At 39.9% G+C, this 19,656-nt stretch overlaps 1 protein-coding gene across 3 annotated transcripts in view; it reads left to right on the top strand.

The window, feature by feature from the left end:
• The window catches only part of cntn3a.1 (contactin 3a, tandem duplicate 1), a 285,629-nt gene extending 266,017 nt beyond the window's left edge, over positions 1–19,612 (top strand). For all 3 annotated transcript variants that reach the window (XM_069140071.1, XM_069140072.1, XM_069140070.1), the window contains 12 exons: positions 3,840–3,967; positions 7,096–7,271; positions 10,191–10,308; positions 11,529–11,687; positions 11,876–12,025; positions 12,860–12,930; positions 13,472–13,706; positions 14,509–14,624; positions 14,894–15,080; positions 16,210–16,322; positions 17,301–17,469; positions 18,160–19,612. In XM_069140071.1, the coding sequence (XP_068996172.1) occupies positions 3,840–3,967; positions 7,096–7,271; positions 10,191–10,308; positions 11,529–11,687; positions 11,876–12,025; positions 12,860–12,930; positions 13,472–13,706; positions 14,509–14,624; positions 14,894–15,080; positions 16,210–16,322; positions 17,301–17,469; positions 18,160–18,251 (1,714 nt within the window). In that variant the 3' untranslated portion in view covers positions 18,252–19,612. The remainder of the gene's footprint in view (positions 1–3,839; positions 3,968–7,095; positions 7,272–10,190; positions 10,309–11,528; positions 11,688–11,875; positions 12,026–12,859; positions 12,931–13,471; positions 13,707–14,508; positions 14,625–14,893; positions 15,081–16,209; positions 16,323–17,300; positions 17,470–18,159) is intronic.
• The last annotated feature ends 44 nt before the right edge of the window (positions 19,613–19,656 follow it).

Genomic DNA, 19,656 nt, shown 5'->3' with positions numbered 1-19,656 from the left:
GAATACTGATAGTTCCCAGTAACATTCAGACTTAATTATGCAGTCCTTCTTAAATGGGTAAAATAATGTTTCTCATTTACAGCCTCTTGTTTTTTGTGACACCATGGCGAGCCAGGGCAGGCTTTTAGATTATAGCCAGTAGCTCACTTTAACAGCGGCCAGTGAGGTTGAGGTAAAGTGCCTGTTTACTATATCACGCTACTCAAGCTTTTATGTACCCCACAAAATTCCCCCCAGCACCTTAATTGCACCAGAGCAACCTTTGAGAGAACAAAGTGAGCACTTTTCAAACAGATAAGGCTCCTTACATCTTTATCTCGCACCGTTTCTCTGTAGCTTCAGTGAGGAGGAAGCCGGACATAGGTTACCGCACGGTTTAATGGCAAGTCTTATCCCTGTGACATCTCATATCCATAACTCTTTGTTACAGGCCATTACAAAGAAAGCCCTCAGTTCAGTTAGGAGAATATACCCCTGGCTCCCTGTGGAATGAGCACTGTAAAAGGGGCTAATGCATTTTAATTCATGCAGCGACACAGGTCATTTTTGATCATTTTAGGAGGTTCACGCTGCCTTGAAGGGATCTTTTAGAGAGTTGTGTTCGAGCTCTTACAAACCAGTTATGTTTGAAACACTGACTACCCCCATTACACTATTATATGCAGTACATAAGATAAGACTGTAGCTTCTAGTGAGGACTGGCACGGCAAGGCATTGATCAGTGGGGTAATTCATTTCTTATAGGAGACAAATATGGTCAGGAAGTTGCTGAAAGGCAGAATCAAAATTTGTTGGAATATAATTTGATCAAACTGTCGTGACCTTTCTGACTGAACTGCAGACAGATTTTTCACTGCAGCTTGTCATTGTTAAAGAGTTGAAGCTGCAGCATTTTCTGCTTTGCATCCATCTGAAATGTCAATAATACAAATCTCCTGGCAGCCCTGTATGTTTATTCAGTGTTGTAGTTTCTTTCTTTGACAAATTACTCTTCAATCCCAACACATGGCAATGACTGAATACTCTCCTTTTGTCAGTTAATCCATGGAGTCAAAATCTAAGTGTAACAACTGCTTCACATCATGAAATATTAATTTGTGCTCATGAGGCTTAATGGTTTTTGCGCGTTTGTAATAACTTTGATAACGACAGGCCAAATTAATTATTAGTTTAACAAGCACTGGCTGTCTTGTTAGCACAGGGGAATTAGTTTTTAAAACAGTGTGATATTTTATTGATCCCTGATGGGAATTTTTCTTCATGTCTGCCCCTCTGGGGAGATCAGAGCTGGTGAAGACGGTTTTGCTTAAGGGCAACGCAGCAGGGAGGATTCTTGACTTCAGCATGAGAACTGAGGGACAGGCTGCGTAACAACTAACCTGTCCTGCCTCTGTTGTTATTTTTACTCTGTGCAAGAAGTACAAAAGATACCCGTTAAGGATCAGTGAAGTTAACTGACCTTTTTTTTTTGTCTAGTTTTCTCTCGTGTTGTCAGGCAATTGCTGCTAGAATATTATTCTACTAACGTTGTGTACATCAGTTAAAATCGAATTGAATGTTAACTGATTTTGAGGTTTTGTATCTCACCCCAAATTATTTAGAAGATCTTCTTTGAGCTGTCACATCATCTCAAAGCAATTAAAATACATAACATTGTGACACTTTGCTTGAGGTTAAATCATCACCACAAAAAGGGACATGACATGTGCAGCAATGGCTAATTGAAACTTGTCTAATTTCTCAGTACTACCCAAAATAATCTTTTTTTTTTTACAAATAAAAAAAAATCCCAGCAGACAACACTGTTTTTACTTCACTTTTACTTCTGTCAATCACAGCTATAATTAGTAAAAACAATGAACAGAAAATGAAGCTCAGTTATGTATAATTAGAGCTTATTGTTGATAAGTGTTTTACTCGGTAAAGGAACACATTTAAACCATATTTATGAAACTATTTGCTGTGGGAAAAAAGATAATCAAATATTCTCCTTTTAAAGTAATTGGAAGCAGTAAATAATTATTTCAATGAGGTGAAGCCGGCGAATGCAGTACATAAGCAGAAACTTCAATCATGCTGTCTTTTAATGGATGTGATAGATTACCTCCAGTAATAAGAGCGATCAAAGCAGTGAGAACAAGGAAAATGTGTTTGCTAAACCAGCTGGAACGCCTTGATAATAGAACAGACAAAACGACCAAATGTGACCCGCAGATATTAAAACTGAATCATTTTGTTTAAACCAGGCTAGTAATAGTGATATACGCTAATGTTTTGATGAATTATGAGTTTCAAATGAATGGTTCTGTGACACTATCTACATGCTGAAAACATGAATAAATCCTTTTAGAGTTTAATCTGAGCGCTCTCTGTGCAGCATGTGGCCAGTTTTTCCACTAAGGCAAAGCAATGCTTTTTTTGTCAACACGGAAAATAGAATTAATCCAACCATTTATTTTATTATTGTGCACCTCAATTACCTGCGACCTTGTCATTCATTTCATTTTGATAAAGTGTTTGGGTGTCTCAGGCATGTGCGGATCTCACCTAACAACTTTTGCACTGAAATGTTTTCTTCTTTTATCCTCTATCCTTGACTATAATACATTTACACCACAAATACAGCAAAGTAAAATGTTATTGTGCCTATTTCCTTACAAGTTTTGGTCCGTTTTCTGTACGCACTGTTCAAAGCCTTGTTGACTTGGGCATGCTTTTCTCCTTTAAATGTTTTTTTTTTTTTAAATTTTAAATGTTTCCAGAATGAGCATCAACATTTCTAAGATTTTGTTATTCATCTTGTGTTACTCCTCCAGTACATAAAATGGCTGACAAAATAGTTCCTGATTGATTGTTACTGGTGGTTGGTTTTAAAAGCACAAGTGATAATGCAGGGTATTTGAGTTTAATATGAGCCGCTGTGTGAAGTGAGAAAAACAACGCTCAAAGATGAATTTAACTGTCGCTGTGCAATGAAACGGCTGTCAGCAGATGAAATCCAAATGGGAAAAGATAACTGCAAGATGAACGAGGAGATCTGTCATATTTGGATTCACATCACTCAAATACTTTATTGAGTGCTGCGCTTGCAGCAGTACTCTCTCTCTGTCAGATGTAATCTGTCCGTCTTGACCGATGTCAGCAGCAAATTAAATGAGAATAGGGGTAATTTGGATTTGCCGGTGCAATATGTCACAGAGGTCGAACTTCCTGTTATTACCAGAGAACCTTATTTGCTTTTCTGCTCGTGATGTTTTACGGACACATGCAAGACTCAAATGGATTAATTCCAAAAGCTAGTCGGGTTTGATCTTAAGTAATGCATTTAACCAGATTACAAATGAATAGCTACAGAGCTCCTGGTAGTCTGTACATATGAACCTAACATTAGGGTTTAAATTGATTTATTTTAGGCTGCAGCTCTGTTAATTGTTATTGTGCTTTCTCTTTATTATGTGTGTATTTAGGATGAGGTTGCCTAACAACCATGCAGTATGATCATGTATAGTGTATTTATGTGTGCTGAATCACTGCTTCTAACACAACACCAGCTCAGACAGTTTGAGTAGATCCCCCTTGATATTCCCATGAACTCAAAATGAGACTTTCCTCCTATAAAGTGTTCTTGCACTGTTCTTACCAACTCAGTTGGTGACATATCAAACTGTAACTCTTCACAATGATCTTTTACTATGTCAAACTGAAGCAGAAAGAGCAAAGTAAAATTCACAAAGATAAACTCCAGGCTGAAGTTAAAATGTTTTAGGAGTCTGAACCTGCTGCTTTTATTCACTTAGAATAAAAAAGTCAGTGAGACATTGTCTTTTTACTCCCTACAGAGTTATGGTGTTGGATACTGGAAGCCTGCGGATTTCCAATGTCACTAAAATGGATGCTGGACTCTACACATGTGTGGCCAGAAACCAGTTCGGAGTAGCGAGCAGTGCTGGCAGCCTCTTGGTTAAAGGTAAGATAATATTTTCCCAGGTTAGCCTCAAACATCAGCCTTTATTGGTTCGCTGTAGTAAATGGCAGCTGGATATTGCTTGTTTATTCTTATTATACCCTCATTAATTGTTACCCTGGCAACAGCTGCTCTTACACCATATTACAGTACATAATAGAGTTGCAACAATAATCCATTTATTTAGACAATACTACTTAAATTACATCAAATCCAAACCTAATATACATCACCAGTGAGTTTGCTTTTTGCCATGTATTTTAGGAATTGTAGAGTTCATTATTTTTTTCAATCAATTTGAACATCAGTCCTTCTTCAGGTTTTGTCACTTGCCTTTGTAATAATGAACACATCATTTATTATTTCGGAGTAATACGCAATAAATAATCGGGCAGTGTACACCAGAGCTGAGACCCGACCGACCAGTGCTGCATTTAAAATGAACAATGACCATTACTGCCTTCTTCATGACCAAACAGCGAAGCAGAGTTCCTATTAAAACTAACCTCTTCTTACCTGACAAATATGCAGTCCAATTAGTTGATTGGCAGCAGCTGGAGGAAGCGAGGCACGAGACTCATTGCATTCATGCGCCTGCAATGTTTAATTCATAGTTTTTTTTTTCGCACGGTGGCTCATAGAACTGCTCAGTTTGTTTAAGATTTCAATCCTTTTAAATCACACACTTCTGCAGTGCAAGGGATTTTCTAGGTCTTTCTAAAGAGCAGAGTCAACAACACTGCTCTATCAAAATGCCTTTTGGTGATTCCTCTTCACAAGTTTTTTGAATTGCAAATTGGTTTGCATAGAAGCCCAATTTTGCTTTCTTTTCTTGCCCCGCAGCCTCTTAACATATACGAATGAGTCTTTTACAGTGTATATGCATAATAGGTGTAATGATAATATTGGTCACAGGTGGAAGGTCCGATATATAACTACATTGTAGAATAAAGTATGACATGCTTCTAGTAAATGTATTTAATATTATGTGTTGTGAGTTTAATCCAGCCAATACTCAGTGTTACCAGCCTCTGCTCACTGAATTAATAATGTAACATCTTAAAAGAAACATTATTCACAGTTTAGGCTGTTGATGAGGGCTGCAATTAATTAACAACACAAAGACACAGTTAGTGACCAGCGGAAGAACTCCCGAGGACTCGGTAAAGACCAAAGCAGAGCTAAAAGAGAGTGAATATGTTCATCATTCATTATTAGGACACAGACACAACTCCAAATGATGTGTATTGTTGGTCGGCAACTGCTTGATGTGGAAACAAGCAAGCAAATAATTTGCCACTTTAACGTAAAAGGTGATCAAAGTCAATGTTCTGTCAGCGTCAGAAATGTGCTGCTGTTGGTGTGCTTTCTCTCTTTCTGTCTATTTAATGGCAGTTAATTGTATTTTTCACTTGGCTTCCTGGCGCTAAATCATTCCTAAGACTTCACCAGCTGATGGCTGATGTTTCACTTCTACCCAGACGAGTTATTTTGACTCAACTGAACCTCAGACATACTATTTTAGTATACTATCAGGCATACTATTTACATTTCAACGTCTCATATGTGGATAGCTCGGCATATTGACACATCTCAGCATTTATCGGACTAATTCAAAAATGCATTCCAAGCTTCCTCTTATCTACACAATAAAAGCAGCTCTGCTTGGATATATACTGCTGCTCCATAGGTTTACAGAAAGGGAATTGCCATTCAGAGAGTATTGTGTGGGGAATGAGAGCCAATTTGTGGATTTCCTTCCAGTCATAACAGGAAATGAGCTTGACAGCTTTGCATTCCAAGGCAGAAAGTTTTGCTCCTCTCATTTTACATCTGTGCCAAACTTTGCGAAGACTCACCTGGAATGCACTACCATGACCAGTCGGCTCTCCTTAGGGGGTGTGAGGTAAACAAGCTGGCTTGTTTTGACAGAGCTGAATATAGACCTTTACTCCCCCTGACATGCTGCATTGGCTTGCCTGTCCATTAGATGCTTATGACATGCATGCATAATTCAAAGTGGACCGGTGTATGGGCCTCTCAGCCTGTGCTGAATTCTTTGCAGCACACTGCTGTTGAATGAGACGCCGAGACGACCAAAGATTATGTTGATTTGCACCACGCGGAGGATGAAATAGGATGGCTTTTTGTCTCCCATAAACAGAGCCAAATTATATACTCAGAACTGAGCTACGATAATGGTGCTGAAGATTTTCTTTTAGTTTGTTTATTTCGCTTCTTCTTTGTTGTTTAGTCATATCTAGGACCGTGCTCCTGTTTCTGAAACTCAAAGCAAGAGATGCAATATAAGGTCACTGACAGAGTCCAATGTAATTTGTCCTTTTTGGTTAACGTCTCGAGGACAGGATTTGTTTTTGAGTGTGGCAGGTTTTTGCAATTCTTTAAAGTCAAAGTTCAGGAAACATAAAGGAATGGGAACAAGCTAACTCGAAGAAGTGTATAACTATACAGCAGAGTGTCTATGCGGTTTGGAAGAGGAAAGGCACCATGTTAATTTAATCAGGAGAGACTCGATTTGAGTGAACAGAAAATGTTATTGTCAAATGCAGGAACAGAGAGAAGCGTGAGGGATGTGAGAGTCTTTGGCTATGAGACCCCATTGTTATGTCATTAGATTTAAAGCGGGGTGAGGCACTGTGCAGTACACGAACCCCACCCCTCATAGGTGATGGTGGTAATGGAATTAATCAAATTGAATTATTGGTTAACCGGTTAGATGAGTGGCGAAAGATAAGACATTGAGATGCAACAATAATTGGCAGGTCGGTAGTGTCCGTGACTGCAGATCTGGATGACATGAGAAGTGGACTCTGATGAACTCTACCTGGGCAGCGGTCATACATACTGGAGGGGAAAAGGGTGGAGGAGGGTCGCAGTGGGCCACCCAGACCTGACAGCTAAAGCAGAAGAGAGGAGAACTGATTTAAAGTTTGACAGCAATGAAATGATTGGCTAATTGAGACCTTGGTATATGGTGTGATCGGTTTACCTGAAACACCCATAGTCAGGTGATTAGAAGAAGCAGGAGAGGCTGATTGAGAAAGAATGAACGTAACGATAGTCTTCCTGATTAAACTTGCGCTGAACTACATAATGCTCTTTGTTCACAGAGGCAACTATAATTACCAGTCCAGCAGGTCATCTGGACGTGACTGTAGGTGAGAGCATTGTGCTGCCCTGTCAGGTATCCCATGACCCAACGCTGGACCTCAAGTTCACCTGGTTCTTCAACGAGCAGCTCATCCACTTCGGAAGCCACGGGGCTTACTTTGAAAAAGTTGGTGGGGTGAGTGCCTCTGTGTGACTTTGCATCAGTGAAAAACATTATGGAAATATGAGATGTTGTGGCCTTAAGGCTGTGCATAAACACCCACTTTAGATCACAATCATAACTGGTGGCTTCAGAAAGCACGCACGCACACACACACACACACACACACACGCACACACACGTTTCTGATTTGAGCTGTTTAAATAACCCTTCAACTCATGGAAGAGCTATAGAATATATTTGAAGCACCAGGTTCTTGCGTAGGGTAACATCAAGTACTTCTTTACCCTCTTGAAAATGTTTCCACTTGAGGTGGTGACTCTGTGCTTTTTATTTCAGCATGTATAAAAGCTTTCAGCATCTGAGAATGAGCTTAAAGCAAAGCCATATATAAATAGTTTTACTCTATAATACTCAAATAATCTTTCAAACACTAACTTTTTATTCCACAAGATTTTACACATATAAATTAGTTCAACCTGACTCATAGGGAAACTGGTTGAGCGCCATTATAATTAACATATTTAATCACATTTACATCTAATTTCTCTAAAGCGTCCTCTCAGCCTCATCTTTAAATATTGTTCATGATGAGTCGTGCTGGTTTGAGGTTTCTTTTTTTTTTTCTTTTTTTTCCTGTTCTGCTTGTTACTAACACCTCCTCCGTTGACTAAAGCAGCAACTAAGGAAGTCATAATGCAGTGCTCAGCCATGCGTTACATTTGATCATCATCTTTTAATTAGGAAAAGCAATTATGGGGTCTTGGCTTCGAGATCACCTCTTGTTTTTTGTTTTTTTTGTAGGCATGATCATGAACAACAACAAAAGGTTTATAATTGCGTGTTGCCCTGCTGTTCATTTAGACGCACCAAACCCTCACACTCCCCAGACTTTTTGTGGTGGAGAAACAAGCGACATGTCATTTGTGTATGACCTCATCACTCAACCCTCCATGACCCATGTGGCAGGAGTACGACCTTTTGATCAAAACCAAAAAAAAAAAATGTATTTGTATTTTTAACATTGCATGCTTTTTACTATTAATGGAGTCAACTGTGCACTCAAGGGCTGCAAATATATGAATGTTAGTGTTCAACACTGTGACATCTCTGTTACAGATAGATATGAAATACGCTTTTTCAGCTGAGCACTGAGTCAACTGAAGAAATTTAAATTGCTGAGTGAGTTATATAAAACATTAGAATATATAATATAAAGAATGTTATTATGTTATTACTGAAATATTTTTCTGTATTCTGTTGCAGAAATATGCTGAAACAACACAACATCAAATTTTGAATAGTATTTTTGCTTTAAATGCCATTCCCTACTTTACCGCCCACAAACAGGGAAAAAACCCAAATTGTTTTGGCTAAATTATAAATCATGTGATGATAATATTTCCTAATTAGGTATCGTAATGCAGCGACATCATATAGGACTACTGGTAGTGAATATCTTAGCTGGGGGCAGTTTGCATGTTCCCCCCATGCCTGTGTGGGTGCGTGCATACCTGTAGGTGTAAATGTGAGCGTGAAGGATTGTCTGTCTTCTGTCTGTCTTTCTGTGTTTGCCCTGTGATGGACTGGGTCAACACTGCCTTCCCCCAAAGTCAGCTGGGATAGACTCCAGCGACCCCTGTGACCCTATTAAGGATAAAGTGGGTATAGATGGTGGATGGATGGTAGTGAATTTACTGGATTATACAGGTGCTGAATAACAGGAAAATTGTACGACAGCAGCAGCAAATTTACACCAGTCTCAGTGTCAACACAGCGCTCATGTTTTGTGAATTTCATAACATTTTGCAGCTCCACATAGAAACATACATTCTTGTTGCAGTCGTAGTGTCTATCCATGAAATCAATCTTTTAACTCAAATTAAAAGACATTTTTAATGAACTGGAATAGAAAAACCTAAATGGGCTTACCAATTGAAAGCTAATAGCCAATACTGAATATTTCATGTCTGATAGAGAGTGTGGTTATACTACTTAAGATGAAAGGGATTTGAAGGATGCATCAGCAAACCTGAGGGAAACACAGTCGGCATTTTCAACTTAATATTGCGAACTATCAAAAAATAAGAGAGAACATGTCTGTACATGTATATCATTTTTTTTTTTATATATATTTGAGTTTGTATTTCGCTTTGTTTTATCCACCATGACAAATTAGCCCAACCATGAAGCAACTGCACTGCCTAGTTAGTAGATGCAGATGCGACTTGCTGTGGGCGGAGGATGACATTTACCTTTTAATTCTTTGTCTAAAAGCCACACAACGGATGTTTACAGTATTTGTAGCGCTTCTTACTGCCTCGCTTGATTTATATATTTAAGCTTGGAGGTTATTTTTTTCTTTCTGTATATAAAATTTGCCAAAGTGAGAGATCCGCTCCATCCCTATATTATTTTAATGATGGCAGGGAGTTTCAAAGAGTGAATGACTTGGAGTAACTGAATTTCTGTCCCCATAAAATGTCCCTGATTATACATCAAAGTAATTATCGAGTCTCATCCTGTTTCACAGTTCCTTACGTTCATAGATAAGACATCCACTTATTACTAGCTCCAACTTTAAAGTTCAAAGCTAATAATGCATTTGGCATTGAATGGTTGTCTGTAGAGTAAATGGAATCAGGCAGAATAAAAGGGATAGAGCTGAAAGAAGCTTTTTAATTAATCACTAAAATCTTTCCTCATAAATGATCATGAAAAGCAGGACTCACTCATTTGGTGTGTCCCTGGACTTGTCTATTGCCTTTCTTCTTCTGCAATGTAACAAACTGAGTGCCAAAAGAAATCCCTGTGACATTTGCACTTGTTTTTACAGTTCTTTCGCTCCATTTTGCAACTTGGAATTGCACCTTTTTCTCTGTTTTTTTAATTTATTCTTTTGTGTTTATTTTCTCCTGACTTCTGCACCCACAGCGGTCAGCTGGTGACATTATGATCAGGAACATTCAGCTGAGGCATGCTGGGAAATACACCTGCGCTGTTCAGACCAAGGTGGACAGTGTGTCGATTGCCACGGATGTGGTCGTCAGAGGTAAGGATGTCCCTCATGTAGAAAAAAGTTAACTCTTACATCACACAATCGTCCAAATTTCTGAACTAATGTATATAAAAAAAAAAAAAAAAAAAAAATGATGGCACACTATGTGACTTGATAGTTGATGGGAAAAGAGCTGAAGTTAAGGACCATTTGCATGGACTTTTGTCAATAGCATAGTCTTTTTTTGCTTCTTTTGGACTCCTCACATTATATACACAACCTCCTGTTGGTAACTAAAATGACACAATATGCAATGCACTTCTAACTCGTAATTTTGTTGTTCTGTTTCCACCATTGATTTTCAGCATCACCTTTAACAATGAGCTTTTATTGAGGAAATGAGGCCGATTAGATCATTTTTATCGTGTTCCTGTATGCGCTCTATTTATTGTCCAAAAAAAGATATAAATACATCTTGTGCTTGTGACATGTTGTACCATAAACAGATACAGATAGTTAGAGGGTATGACTAAGCTGTAACATGTTCCTTCTCCGAAATGTGACAATGTTCCTATTACCACTCTATATCACAAAGTGAATAAAGAAAGGTAAACAGAATTACTTTGGTGTTTATAATTAAAGCGTGGCATAGCTTAATAATGCACAACCTAGTTCCCATGTTAGTGGTATACATTATATTGTGGAACCACCGTTCACAGATGTATAATTCCACTCCACTTCTGACCTCTCAAAGTGAAACAGTGTCTCCGTGATTACAGGTTACATAAGTTTACGAGAGATGAACACTTTAACAAAGGAGAGGTCTGCCTTCATAATATTCTTAGATTACTTAATTTCAGTCATCTTTAAAAGAAGTAAATATAAAAAAAAAAATTTTTTTAAAAATGCCCTTTTTCTTATGAGTATATTATCTTGATATCACACTGATTTATCTTGCATACCCTGGGAGAGACACAGACCCCTTCATTGGGAACCACAAAAAAAAGTGAAATGACATAAGATGCAATGAGATTTGCTCGGCATTCATAGTTTTGATGCATTGCCAGTGATAAAACAAAGAGTGCAATTTGGATTGCTTGTAGTTCAGTATTTCACTCTAGTTTCAGAAAGTGTAAGCGGCTCTCATCATTTTGTTACATAAGCTCTGAGCGCGGCCCACCCACTCTGTCTCCTTTCTGCTGCCCCGTGTCTTCATTCATCTCGGCAGTATTTATCATTCTGTGCGAGTAAACTGTCACTAATTATCCTTGCAGGTCCTCCAGGCCCCCCTGTGGACTGTCAGGTAACCGAGATGACAGAGACCACTGCCGCTCTGTCCTGGGGACCTGGGATGGACAGCCACAGCGCCATCCTCAGCTACACCATCCAGGCCAGAACGCCCTTCTCTCTCGGGTGGCAAGCAGTTACCACCGGTAGGCTGGTTTCATCTGACAGTCTGTCTGTAGGTTGTGTGAATGTGAAGTTTACTGAGCAGATAAAAAGGAGTGCGTGTGTGTGACTGGTACCCTTTTCGAGCACCACACATGAAATGACTTGGCTAACTTTCAGTGGCAGATCTTGCGGGGCTTTGATGAAAGATTATTTCTGTGATGTCTCTCAGTTCCTGAGCTGCTAGGGGGGAAGCAGCTGTCAGCGACTGTCATTGACTTGAGTCCCTGGGTGGAGTACGAGTTCAGAGTCTTGGCAACCAACAGCATAGGAACAGGAGAGCCCAGCAAACCCTCCAAAAAGGCCCGCACCAAAGAAATGCGTAAGTATCAGAAGCTCCTTACGGCTCTTCTGCTGCCAACGGTGACACAAATGGCTTCCAAATTATACACAATACATGTAGAAAGAACCCACTGCAAGACGGCAATTAGATCCCTTCAAACACATGTTCTTACATGTTGGAAAAAAATCTACTCAAATCCAATCCTAAACATAATTGTACCAGTGTATTACAGATAAATCTCTGCTTTCTCAATGTACATAACACATGAATGAACCAACAACATCATTGATGCCAGGCACGTTTGGTCCAATAGTTTCAAGGAAAAACAACGTAATACTATTGTTTAGTTCACAGCCAGCACATATAACATCTGTCAAAGGAGATTGAAATTGATGTGAAAATTTTACAGTTAAATCACCCATATAGCAGCAAATAAGCAGCCATCAAAGGAGTTTTTGTACATAATAACACTTGCAGTACATGCAAGCATACTGTGTGCACCTACATATACCTACACGCATTTATAAATACAAAAACGATATACTAATTACACAGTAAATTTGAAACACAATATAGTGTCTAATGAAAACTGACCCACTGGCCATGTAAAATAGTTGTCTAAAGCCTTTTATGGCTCAAGAGCGAGCTGTAAAAAGTTTTGGTAAGTTGCCCCAAGCGATGTCACTTAAGTCGGCATCCATTATTAAATGGGAAATTGTACGAATTTGAGAAAGTTGTAACTCTTGAAAACTTTGAACATGTACAATATCAACACCTTTTTTCAGTAAAAGAGAGATTGTGGATATTTACAGTTAGAATTGCAGATATATGAATATACAAATTGCACATTTAACACTGCGTCGGATTTGTTAGTTCCCAGGGTGACTCCAGCGAGGGTGAACGGTGGTGGCGGAGGCCGTTCGGAGCTGGTCATCACTTGGGAGGTAAACATGCATTTACATATGTGTAATCATTTTTTTGTCCTTTTTTTGTTGTGTTTTAGCAGATAGATTAAGTGGATGTGAATCTGTTTTTACTTACATGCAAATTTAAATACACAATTGAAAGACATTTTTATAATAAAAACCCAATTTTTATATATTAATGAAATGTAGAAAAACAATTCGGTTCACATTTTGGGTGATTTAAAACACATCTGGAATGAAATTTAAATGTTTATGCCCCTTTAGTTTTTGCAATCGTATGGGCGTCTGACATTAATTTTGAAGTTAAAAGATAGGAGTATATGAATAATAACTCTCCAACTGTCTTTGGCTGGTTCTATTTTATTTCTCCTCATTATTCATTATAAAAACACTTTACCAGACAGAATGATAAGTTCGTGCAGTACAGTAATGCCCTCAGAACTATTCCGCCAAGTGTCCTAATCTGCGCAGAGCTGCATTTCTTTTAGGTATTATCTGTACGATCAGTCATGCTCGTCTCTCTTGAGTCATCCCTCTGAGTCATCTCATACCTCCTTAGCCTGTTCCTGAGGAGCTGCAGAGCGGTCCGGGCTTTGGATACGTGGTGGCTTTCCGCCCACTCGGGGCGCAGGGCTGGATGCAGGCTGCTGTCACGTCTCCAGAGGCTTCTCGATATGTCTTCAAGAACGAGAGCATCCCTCCCTTCTCCCCTTACCAAGTCAAAGTCGGGGTTTACAACAACAAGGGAGAAGGCCCTTTCAGTCCGGTGACCACCATCTACTCAGCAGAGGAAGGTGTGTAAAAATGACACCTATACATCAGAGGATGTGTTAATTTATCTCGGGCAATGTACAACACATCTGGCGATGCAGCTTTTGTCACTTCTGCTCCAAAGCTGTTGAACAAACTAGATATCAGTACATGTCAGGGAAGCTAAAAGAAAGCTTAAAACACAACTCTCTTTATTTTAGCCTTTATCTAGCTACGCCTAAATTGTTGCACATTTAGTCCTGAATATTTAATGCTATAGGGAAATATTTTGCTTTCTGAGATTTGAATGCAAGTCTTCATTGGCTGTAACATCATATTCAGTTGATAGACGACTGTCTCACCTGCAGGCAGTGGTGGCCTTGGTTGGCACATATAAAAACAAGAGAATAATGTCTTTATCAGAAAACACTAGGCACTAAAACTGAAAGGTAATTACGTTTTTATACCCAAGGTTTGTTTGTTTATTAAAAAAAAGGGTCCTTCAGTTATTTTCAGTCTATGTCTGTGATGTATGAGACTGCAAAAGAACATAATGAATATAAACAAGTTCAAATTAAAGTATTATCATCATTATCACATGAATAATAAACATAAAGCTTTTTGTTAAATACAATAGTGCTATAGACACACTGCTGAGTATTGTGAGCTGTATAAAACCACCAAATAAAGTTACCATATCACACTTTTGAGTGACACAAGCTCCAGTGAATGCTTCACCCCACAGACTGGATGGAGCTGCAGAATTCTCAGCAAGTCAAACAGAGGACGTGGGTGTCGTGAATCCATGTTTTCTTCCCTCTCCTGACTACCCTGTGTGCCTTTCAGAGCCCAGCAGAGCTCCAGGGAGGCTGAAGGCGAGGAGTGTATCAGCAGCCGAGGTAGAGGTCACCTGGAAGCCGCTGTCCTGGAGCAACAACCGCAGACGCATCCTAGGCTACGAGGTCAAACCAACACATGCCCACACAAGAGGACTCATACAAACATAGTGGAGCAACAGCTACTGGCATTAAATCCGTTATTATTTCATTAGATAACAGTGTGATGACCTTTTTGTGTTTGTGTCTGTAATATTAATTTATGAAATAAACCACCATTTATGAGAGCTATCCAGGTTTAATTCCCACAATTGTACAATTGTAGATGGGAGTATTTAGTAACAAATTAGATGCAAACTGATGAAGTGTAACCTGTGTATTTTTGTTGTTTCTAGTTGCGGTACTGGGGCGAGAAGGAAAAGCCGGAAGCAGCCAGTGTGATCAGGACAGTGGGGAATAAAACTTCAGCTCTCATCAGGGATCTGGAGGGCAGCAGTACCTATTACATGTCCCTGCAGGCCTATAACAGCGCTGGAGTGGGTCCACAGAGTAGCATAGTCAATGTCACAACCAAGAAACCACGTGAGGACTCCTCTTACAAGACAGTGTTGGCGAATGACTGTGTCCTTTTTGTCTTTTTTTTCATGCTTTTTCTCTGGCTCTAGGTGCATGGTCCATTCAGTACATATTTCATCATACCAATAATGAAAGTAGGGAGCATGAATTACAGAAAGTGTACCACATGGAGCTCTAAAGTGTGTTGGACGTAGTTGAGACATAAAGTATGTTAAATACTTTTTCTCCCTTATAAAATCTTCACAAAGCTATTGTTTAAGAATATTTGACTGTTTACTGTGTTTACATCGATTATATGTTGTCCGTCTTCTTCACGGACACGCTGTTCCATTTGCTGGCATCTCACTAATGTGAACAGCAAGAAGCTAAGGGACGTCATATATAACCTCTCATTTCAAAGGCCTGGCCTATTTTGTGTAAATGCCAGTTAAATTCACCACCACGCTGAGAGATTAGACGTAGAGGTCTAGCTGGCGGAGGACGAGATGTTTCCAGCTGAGGAAGAATCCCGTCTCATCTGTATATCGTTTCCCCGACTTGTCTTTTTCTTTTTTTTAATGGCTTGCATGCACCGCACATATACTTCATTGTCCTCTGCAGTTGTCACCAGTGTGCATCTATGCAACGTGTCATCTGCGTGCAAGCACTCGTGCCAGAGCTTGTGCAAGATGTAAAGAAAGCAGCGGCCGGCTCATCAGAGCTGGCTCGCTGCACACAATAACCATAAAGAGCTTTACCTTTTACACGTGTGCAGCATTTTATATTCACATTAGCTAACATTAGAAATTGTTATAGATATATAGATTCACATTCTTTCTTGTCTCTTTTTGTCTCCCCTATTTACCATCCTCTAATATCAGCCAAACGTACAACTATTCTCACTCCCCCACCCCCACCCCACACACACACACACACACACACACACACACACACACACACACACACACACACACACACACACACACACACACACACACACACACACACCTTAGTGGAGTCAGTGCTCCCGCTTAACAGTGGGATGATAAACTGATAATGAGAAATCTCCTTCATGCTGAGTTGCTTCAGGACTGTTTATTGACTGGACAGTCTGTTGTTTTGTTATCCTCCTCTTCCTCCCCTTGTCCTCCTCCAGCACCGAGTCAAGCGCCAGTTAAAATCATGTGGAACACTTCCAACTCCAAGGTCATCCTGAGGTGGGACCAAGTGCACGCCCTGGAGAATGAGTCAGAAGTCACAGGATATAAGGTAAAAAAGTGGAGAGTTTCACACTTTTCCAATAGAGACTGAACTGCAAACCTGACGGGCGAATGGCTTTTTAGATTGTAACACAGCAGATTGGTAGATTGGTCCATTTACTCCAGATGAGCAATTCTTTTTTTTCTTTATGAACACACTGATTTTGCTGATAAACCTCACAGTATTGTTAATGCATGAAGCCCTAATTCATGCTCATGTTGTGGTGGTGTAAGGTGAAGCTGCATATTAATTTAAACTTGCAAGTCCTACACAATATGCCTTCTTTCCTTGAAATAATGATCCCTAGATAACCCCAACAGCCATAACCTTTTTTTTTTTTTTTAACCACATAGTTTCAGCCACACAAGATTAACAAAAAGCAACTTGTCTGATTGCTGCTCAAGGGGAAGTCATTTCTGATTGCGGCACACTCTGATCTATGGTCATTTTCTTTTGATTGTGACATTTGACTTTCCACAGCAGCATCAAATACATAATGCATATGTTAATGATTCCTTCCGGAATTAAATATCTGTTTATTATTAATCTTTCTGAAGTGTCATTTGGATTATGAATCAGAAAAAGAAAAAAAATTATATTTATTTGCAGCCTCCTACACTGAAAATGAGAAACCGCTGACAAATCGAGGTCTTTGTCAGCTGAGGTCACTGTGCATTGTTCCCACTACATTAAAAGAGTCTCCTGAAAGTGTCCGTAAGGGGGCAGATGCTTTTGCAGCCCAAACTGCAGCTAAAAAGTCAACGTTGACGAATCTCTAAATCCCCTTTATCTCGGCCGCACCCTCTCCCCTGGTGATCCAGCACCGTCATGAGCAGATATCCACAGCCGTCCTTTTTCTGGGACTTAAACTTCGATTTTCTTGTCAGTATATTAGCAAGAAAACCCCTCACACAATGCACTTTTGCTCGGAGTCCCTCTGTGCCGTGACACACACTGTTGTCATCCTCCGCACTCGGTTTCCTGCAGGTGATGTACAGCCAAGACAAACACAGCCGGCCCAGTGTGGTGGAGACCAACAACACCTCCTTGGAGCTGTCGCTGCCAGTCGACGAAGGCTACGTGATCCAGATCAAACCCTTCAGCGAGGGAGGCGAAGGCATCAGCAGCCGCCAGATTACCATCCCCAAGATAGCAGGTGGGACAGACCTGTAGATGCCCACACACTGATGTTTAAGACTTCATTTGTGACCACCTCACCTTTAAATTGTCTCGTCTACACCTCTCTAAGTGGATCTTCTGAGTTCTTAATTTTCCTAGAACTCGTAGAGAAAGACAGTATCGCCTGTCATCACGGCTTGTTAGGGTAAAAATATACTGAATACTCTAGACACAACAAGAACATTATCTCAGGATCTTCTCTGAGGGATTTTTACCCATTAAATGGTGCAAAACAGTGACTCTTCAAATGAGCAATTTATGTTCTCTTTTACAATAAATACAGCATCTTATCCGCAGGCTGGTAAATATATATAATCCAACAACTCTGACATGCGTGGAATATTGGCAGTACCTGGTTGTTTGTGAGCGGATGTTTCCTTTTTATGAAACTACAGTAATTCTCTAGCTGTCGTCTCGCTCTTTGAGAATCAGGTTGCCCCACAAAACTGAGCATGTTGTACTTGTGCCATCTACTGATATATGTGTGTACTCGCAGCACGTCTTTGTACTGGATGCATTCGGATCGGGTTTCTATGTTTCTGTGTGATAATTGATGCGAAACGTTCATGTCAGTCAGTGGAGTTTTTTTGTTTTTTTTCTCAGGCCACAACAGACATTGATGAACACAAGTCCAAACACGTGTTTTGATTTGATTGTTGTATTTCAGGCTCCATGGCTGTGGGAGCAGCCGCGGAGTCGTTGGCATTTCCCCTGGTCAACTTTGCAGCCTTGATCTTCACAGCCACAACGATACTATGACAAACATCTGCAGGAACCCGGCGCCGCAGCTGCTTATTAAGAGGAGAAACCGCAGGACAAAGACAACAGGAAGCTGACAGCCACATGCCCACCTGCTCCCTTCCCAACGCAACTGTCTCTTTCGTCTGTTTTTTCTACACAGATCTCTTCCTGAGGAAGGTTCTCTTCCTCCACCTTTCTAAAAAAGTTACTGAAAGGAACTGGCTCTTTCAGAAGTTCCTTTTATGAAACTGAAAGGACACCGTAACTGCAGTCTCTTTGAAGATGTTTTTTTTTTCTTTTCTCTCTCCTCCTTTCTAACCTACCTATGGATATTCTGTGGTTTTCATCTTGGAGGCCACAATAGGATGTGTATATGTTGTTTCCATGGGGATGCACAGGAGATGTGTGCAGCACAAATGTGTGGATTTAAAATTGGCTATCGGAGGAGACCTAAAGCATTTACATAGCACATATTCTTTACGCTTGTTTTAAGACAGGGAGTGGTCGAAGTCATTTCCCTGCTCTCTCTGGAGTGTCTTTGGGAAACCTGCACTGTCTAAGAAGAAAAACCAACCGTTACCCTGCCCAAAAAAAAGAAGAAGAAAAAAAACAGGGAAGGAGGATTCATTGCTTTATGAAAACCAGATGTCGAGATCTTTATTAACTTTGCCTGGACTTCATTCATGCTTTTCTGTTGCATCAAAACCTCAGAGCTGTCATAAAACTGGAGCCAAAGGTTCGAGGCCAACAAGGTTCAGTTCCATCTGTTGTATCAATGTGCGAAAAATGCAGCGTGTACACCCCCCCTAGTACGGCTTCCATTGTAAACAGCAGACTTGTGTTGATTAATCGATGTCTTACCTTCCTCCTTCATCCATGTCAAGTGTGGAACAAAGGCGCGCTGAGCTGTGTGAGCTGCGTTGTTGTACACTGTATGTATGAAATCCTCAGGTCCCAAATGAGCCTTAAGTCTTTATGATTATAATCCATGTCGTTATTATTCAAAAGCGATTTTATTTATTTTCCTTCTTTGTTTATCCGCATTGTGTTTAGGCTCACTCATGCTATAATTTATGAATAACTGACCTAACAGATTTGGTTGTTTTTTTTTTAAATTTTGTTCATTTTCAGATCATAGTTTGGGGTGTTTTTGGGCTCAGACACAACAGGCCTTTCTCTTATGTCCTTCATGATGAGCATTGTAACACAGTAAGTGGCAGTGATTGCTGACTTTTCTAACGTAGCTTATTACAAAGTAGGGGCGGTATTTTACTGTCAGCTGCTGTGTGGCATGAGATTGGTCAGTGTATGTACCTACGTTGCTTAGGGTGTCTGAATGGATCGACCTGCTTTTAATAAACATAATGCCATTTTCTTCATTTTTGTCTTTGATGTCAGAAGAGGCCGGACATCTTGTAGACTT

This window comes from Embiotoca jacksoni, unplaced genomic scaffold (assembly GCF_022577435.1).
Source record: "Embiotoca jacksoni isolate LCO1_2020_lvr unplaced genomic scaffold, fEmbJac1.0.p SCAF_9, whole genome shotgun sequence".
Classification (NCBI taxonomy): Eukaryota; Metazoa; Chordata; class Actinopteri; family Embiotocidae; genus Embiotoca; species Embiotoca jacksoni.
The sequence above is the reverse complement of the archived record's forward strand: the minus strand, read 5'-3'. Positions and strand labels throughout refer to the sequence as shown.